At 41.6% G+C, this 7,052-nt stretch overlaps 1 protein-coding gene across 3 annotated transcripts in view; it reads left to right on the forward strand.

Moving 5' to 3' along the window:
• The window catches only part of LOC121288878 (uncharacterized protein C1orf21-like), a 219,767-nt gene extending 214,821 nt beyond the window's left edge, over window positions 1-4,946 (forward strand). For all 3 annotated transcript variants that reach the window (XM_041207685.1, XM_041207683.1, XM_041207684.1), the window contains exon 6: window positions 4,156-4,946. In XM_041207685.1, coding sequence (XP_041063619.1) covers window positions 4,156-4,194 — 39 coding nt within the window. In that variant the 3' untranslated portion in view covers window positions 4,195-4,946. The remainder of the gene's footprint in view (window positions 1-4,155) is intronic.
• The last annotated feature ends 2,106 nt before the right edge of the window (window positions 4,947-7,052 follow it).

Here is a 7,052-nt window from a genome sequence, read left to right on the forward strand (position 1 = left end):
CGGCATTATTCTTAAACTGCAGTAAGCCTGAGATGAAATCTGGTGATAGTAATACCTGCAACACTATTATTGTAGACCAATTACATCTTCTGTAACAAACTCATTTGAGCACACTGTGTTACGGTAACCTTGATCAAGGCAACACATGCTTTGGTAAGAATGATTTCCGGTGATATCTTCTGCAGTAATGAATGACTTAAATGAAGGAATCGACCCACTTCCACAGATTTTGATTTGTAAATGCACTTGTTCCATTCTGTAGGATCCAACTCAGTTCTGCATTATTAATTGAGGGTGAGCTAGCGAAAAAAAAATGCACCTTCACTGAACTGTGAAGAGACTGAGCAAACCTGCTCGTTGTAAAGGTGGCATAGGTCAGAATTTGAGAATCCCTTAGTGCCCTTTAAGGGCAGGGATAGACAGAATCTTTACAAAGCCTGCACTGTAGGTTTGTGTGTTGGTGTAGGTCATGTATAGGCAATGAAGCTTCACAGAAAATTGCAGCATGAGATCTTGTCAGGGCAATTGGCACAGGAATACATAAAATTTCTGTGTAATTCAGGAGTTTCGGGACCTGCCTTGCTGATTATACATGGGGATGATTACGTTCATCAACTTGTGCTGCAGAGTTAATGGTTTCTTAAAGTATCAATTACCATAATCCAGCAGGTGGAATATGAGGAGCCATCGGTAAAAACTAACCAAGGGTGCTTAATTGTTTGTTTAATTGTATATCTACTAAATAATAGACCAAAGGAACACAATTACAAGGGAGAGTTGTGATGGATGTGCTCTCCAAAATGGGGTTTGGGGAGTGAAACTGCAATTCAATCCAACTGCTGGACACCAACATCAGTAGTACAGTTTGAACCAATGGTAGGGATCAGAAAGTGTTCTAATCAAATATGGAGTCAGACAGGGCTGTCCTCTCTTCCCTTGTCTTGTTCGTGTATTGTGTCAAACCTGTTGCTGTGTCCATCAGGAAGGATGTGGGCATTAATAGGGCGACAGTCTCAGGTAATGGAGGTACTCAGGTCAAAGGATCCCTCCACGTGGACTATGTCACCATCGTTTGCTCAGATCTGCTGTCAGTGCACAGACCGATGAACATCTGCAGCCATTTTGAACTGGCCTTAGGAGCCAAGGTAAACCATGGCAAGAGCAAGGTCATGTTATTTGGGAACTGGGCCAACTGACCCTTTGCCCCTTTCATCGCCAGGTCAGACTGCCTGAAAGTGCTTTGTATATGCTTCAGAGGGACCAGGGCATGTGCTAAAAACTGGAAGCAGCATGTAGTATATGTATAGTAAAACAAAAACTGAGCACGTGAGAGCCATTGTGGGTAAGAACCTGATCTCGGTGTTGCTGTAGGTGGTGCAGGTGTGGCCAATAGCCCACTCTTGTGCCATGATGATCACCCAAACTATCATCTGCTTTATCTTGAGGTTGAAAATGTACCTATGGATAAAGGATCAGACAACATACCCAACATTGCCCTCATCCTGCCTTTGAGTGCAGCTGCAACAAATTTTGTGTACATCCTCAGTACGCAAACACCAAGTGCCACTACGTGCTGAGATTCTACCTGTCCCCAGTGTTGTGAAGGATGGCTCTGGCCTCATTGCCGCTCCATTCAGTTGGGCCATGCCATGTCAGCTGTCCCTTGTGGAAGCCTTTATGCAGAAAAACATTCTTGATCACAAGTCCGCACGTAGAGTCCTTGAGGTCCTGCAGGAAAAGGAGATGGTTCCCTGAGCAGACTGTCGAAGTCATTTAGCAGAATGCCTCATTGCCAGAACTTTCAAACAAGCAGCAAGATGTAGTTTGGCTGGTGGTGAAAAGGGCCCTCCCTGTCAAATCCTTCCTTCACACCTGGAGTGTCTCTCCCTTCTCACGTTGCCCTCAGTGGCTGTGGTGGGGGAATAGGTCATTGTCCATCCCCTTCTGGAATGTGCTTTTGTAAAGAAGGTCTGGAAAAAGGTACAGTGGTTTTTGTTGGGGTTCATCCCGAGCAGTTCTGTGACGCAAGACTCTGTGCTCTATTGCTGTTCCCAGGGACACGCACACCAAGATCAACATCAACTATGGCTGGAGGATCATTAACTCGGTAAAAGATGCTCTTTGGCCTGCCCAGTGCAAAGAGTTGTGCATGACCGAGTGTTGCAGACTGGCACTTTCCAAGGTCCAGGACTACGTGCTGAGGGACGCATTAAAGCTGGGGTCAGCTGCCGCAGAGGCGCAATGGGGAAAGGCCACTAAGGTCTTTCAGCCATGGTATGCCAAGAGGCTGGAAACTGGGTAAAACTCCTCAGGCTGTATGTTGATATAATGAATATTGTTAATGTTAATACAGCATTGGAAGAAACTAATTTGGTTTTTTATGCCTTATGTAAAGGGAAACTTTGAACGGTCACGTAATATGCTTCTAGAAATTATATGAATAAAGTGTATTTTTGAAAAAATAATTACAGGGGAGAGTTGTAATAGTATAACTTTCCCAGGGATCTGATGTTTGATGTCAATTGTTACAAATTTTGAATTGCAACTTTCTGCTTCCTCTTTGACATTAATCAGTTTAATTAACTTGCAGTGCATTTGTTTCAATCCGCCTGTAAGATGGTTGGTTTGATCAATGTGCTTACAATGCGGAATGTGAATTGTATGATCAATCGCACAATGAAATGCACACGTTTAAAATTGGAGAATATTAGGTTGGGTTTTCTTGCTTACATTGATTTAGTCAATAGGCAATGGGTTTTCCCTGCTCTTCATGGTGCTGACATTTCCTATCTGTTAACTGTTTTTAATTCTGGTGAGGAAATTGTTTTGAAACAGTTGCAAGTTAAAATATGGCAATTTTGCCACGCTTAAAATGCATCAAGCACTTCAGGACCAGCAATAGCATGGATCAAATAAAGACTAAAGATCCTTTATACAACCAAGAACCTGCCTGAACGGCAGCATTGGAAGACATGAGGAATGCAAGAAGGGTTGTTGCAGCGTTAGAGTGGGGCAATTTATAGACAATGATGAGGATTTTAAATGGAAATTAGGGATGGATGATAAATGCTTGTCTTGCTAGTGACACTCATGTGTCATGAAAAAAAAAATTAACAATTAGATCCAAATGGGACAGCAGGTTAATGTAGATCAGCAAGGATGAAGGGGTGCAGTAATGGAGAATGAGATTTTCACATATTAGGATTTGAGTCACTGAGTCTTGGCTGATAAATTCATGGAGGTCTGTGACTGGAGAGTTGAGTATGCAGGAGACAAAAGCATGGATAAGATTTCCAAGACTCAAATCCAGAACAAACTATTTGGAACATGTTTTTTCATGAAGGTTCCAAGTCAAGTGAGTTTGGTCTTTTCCAACCTTGTTCCAAGTGATTGTGGCTCAACTGCATAAAACAGCTTGCTCTTTGCCATTAAATCGGCAGTGTCAGGAGAAATTTCACCTGGGGTTTTAGGGCTGCTAATCCAAAGCTGCCATTTAGGCAGGTTCTTGGTTGTATAAAGGATCTTTAGTCTTCATTTGATCCATGCTATTGCTGCTCCTGGAGTCTTTGATGCCTTTTTCCTATCAGCTTTATCCTTTGGTGTCAGTAATTTAAGGGATGGAAGGTTTTTTCTCAATTCCCTTGCTGTCTGCAACGCAATCCATCACTCTTTGGGTAGCATAGTGTGTTTGATTGCCATCTTTGTACTGCTAATAACTATTACACCATTGTGGGACATGCCTATATTTCCTGACACCATACCTTTACATCATGTTATACTTTACAGTCTTTGCTTAAACTTATTTGTCTTTTTAATCGTTGTGTTAAACAGAAAAGGTTGCAGTAGAATTTTAACAAATGCAATATACCTTAAAAATGCAATATATGTTATCAAACTGGTATACTTCAATTTACAATCAAATTGGGTTCATGTATGTTATAAAATGTGCTTGCATCCTAAGATGTGCATTATGAATCAAAATAAAAATGGTGATAAATGCTAACAAACATTGGATTCTAGGCGGCAACAGTTAATTTTCAAAGATGGCAGTCATCTACATTGATTACTTGTGCATTTAAATGCCTTAAGGTTAGGTTGGTTTAGGGAAGAAGAACATTCTTTATTGAATTAAAAAAGTATTTATTTTTTTTTTAGGGTCGTGACTACTGTTCAGAAGAAGAGGACATTACATAGTGCCAATCCTTTCACACAATGTATGACTACCACTGTGTATATAGACTAAAGCCAGACCAGTATGTACAAGTTACCACTGCGAATAAGACTACATTGGAGGTGGAAGTCTTTTTGGAATTGCGCTCTACGTTATGGGACTAATGTTTCCTTGCGAATGGAAATGCAAGCATCGCTGAGGACTATCAATGCTCTTTGCTGCCAATGATTTCCTTTCTGCATTCTTACTTTTCGTGCCCGCAAGTATGCAACTTTGAACATCGCCTCAAATTCCAAGAAGGACAACTGGTGACATAAGTAATTGGAAGTCTGCTTGAAAACTCTGCATGGTTGACTTGATGTTATCGTCATGTCTAGAAACACAAGCTTTCTCTGAACTTTCAAAATCTGTGAAAGGTGTCTGTTAAATCTTGTGAATTTGGGTTGATGCGACCATGGATAGCTCTCTTCCTGTTCTTGATTCCTTCAATCATGTCTACAAGCAGTGAATGGGTGAAACGTGCAACAAGCAGCAAAGGGCCTGTTTCTTTCTATGAAGACGCTGTTTAATAAACCCAAAAATTGGATATACAACGTTGAATATAAAACTTTTATTCTCTCTGTTAGAACTGATAAGCACCTGTCCTATCCAAAAATATATATATATAAAAAGCTTTTTGTCTCGGTGCCGGATAATATGGTTGCTTTTAGCAAATAATGGTGTTCTCAGCGACATTTTGAATTTTTTTTTCTATTAATAAAAACATTGTAGTTTCTTCCTGTGGTTTGCTATTGCTTTTTCATCTCATGAGTTTGAAGTAGGAATATGAAATGATTTTCTTATTTATGTGATTCTTTACACTGACCTTACTGGGCAGTATGAACACTCAATCACAAAGATTAACCTTTGGAGCCCAGTTTAACTGAAGTTTCAGAATACCTTTGTGATAATAGGTCGACATGTTTTTCTTTTAAAGAAAAGCGCAGGTATTGTGTTCTATTACAAAATCATAACTAATTAGAAGTAAATGCAAAAAGAAAGGAATCGGCTACATTGCAAAAATACAAGAGTGCACAATGTTGCAATATATGACCCATTTAAAAAGCAATATATACTTAACTGTGTCCTAGGCCCAGCCATCTTCCGCTGCTTCATCAATCACCTTCCCATCCATCATAAGGTCAGAAGTGAGGATGTTTGCTGATGATTGCACAAAATTCAATGCCATTCACAACAGCTCCAGTACTGAAGCAGTCCGTGTCCCTATGTAGCAAGACCTGGACAACATTCAGGCTTGGGCCGATAAGTGACAAGTAACATTTGCACTAAGCATGTGCCAGTCCATTACCATCTCCATCAAGAGAGCATCCAACCATCTCCCCTTGACATTCAATGACATTACCATTGCTGAACCCCCAACTATTAACATCCTGTGGTCACACTGACGAGAAAATTAAACAGACCAGCCCCCATATAAATACTGTGACTACAAGAGCGGTTCAGAGGCTGGGAATTCTGCAGCAGATAACTCGTCTCCTGAGTCTCCAAAGCCCAAGTCGAGTGGAATGCCTGAGGTGGTGGTTGCGGCAAAGGGTGGTGTAAGACGGCAAAACGGTTGTTAACTAAAGTCACCAAGGGGTCGCCTAAGAAGCAGAGAAAATCTCGCATGCAGAGCTATTCCACTTACGTGTACAGGATACTGACCCAGCTCCACCCTTCCACCAGGATCTTGTCCAAGGCCATGAGTGTTATGAATTCCTTCCTTGTCGACGTTTTCGAGCGCATCACCGCCGAGGCCTCGCACCTCATTCGCTACAACAAGCGCCACACCATCTTGGCCAGGAAGATCCAGAACGCCGTCCGCCTTAATCTGCCAGGGGAACTGGACAAGCACACCATCTCCAAAGGCACCAAAGCAGTCACTAAATACACCAATTCCATTTAGGTCGATCGTTCTAAAAATTATAAACAAGGCACAAGTCAGGACTGTGATGATGTACTCTCCACTTGCCTGGATGATTGTAGTTCCAACAACATTTGAAGCTCAACACCATCCAGGACAAAACAGCCTGCTTGATTGGCGCCTCATCCACCACCTTAAACAATCACTCCCTCCACCATTGATGCACAGTGGCAGCAGCGTGTACCATATACAGGATGCACTACAACTGCTTCAACAGCACCTTCCATACCTGCAACCTCGCCCACCTAGAAGGGCAATGGCAGCAGATGCATGGGAACCCCACCACCTGCATGTTCCCTTTCAAGCCACACACCATCCTGACTTGGAACTATATCACCGTTCCTTCACTGTTACTGGATCAAGATCCTAAAACTCCCTCCCAAGAGCACTGTGGGTGTATGTGCACCACATGGAATGCAGCGGTTCAAGAAGGTGGTTCTGCACCACCTTCTCAAGGGCAACTAAAGGTGGGCAGCAAATGCTGGTTTAGCCAGCGACACACATCCTGTGAAAGAATTTTTTTTAAAACTTTTGCCATATAGTTAGAATTTGAATATCCAATGTCTGGAAAGGAGTTTTGAGTATAGTTTAGTTAATACTAACCAGGTAATGAAAAGCAAACTAACTTGGCAGTTTTCAGCAAGAAGGGTCCTGGTTTAAAGATGTTAGTAAAATGCTAATAGATCAGGAGTTGATGACATCCAAGAGTTACAGTATTGATGGATCCATCACATTTGCTATGGTTCAGACTTATGTCATTTACCCTGTGCAACGTTGGTCATATTCATTGCATCATCTCTCTTTGAGGTTTTCCCAGAAAACGGTTAGTTCAAATTGAAATAGTGTTTTTTGTTGCACATTTTAGCATCAATTAATTCTGCATTGTCTTTTACTGTACTAACTGTCATATAGGCAAAA

This window comes from Carcharodon carcharias, chromosome 16 (assembly GCF_017639515.1).
Source record: "Carcharodon carcharias isolate sCarCar2 chromosome 16, sCarCar2.pri, whole genome shotgun sequence".
Classification (NCBI taxonomy): domain Eukaryota; kingdom Metazoa; phylum Chordata; class Chondrichthyes; order Lamniformes; family Lamnidae; genus Carcharodon; species Carcharodon carcharias.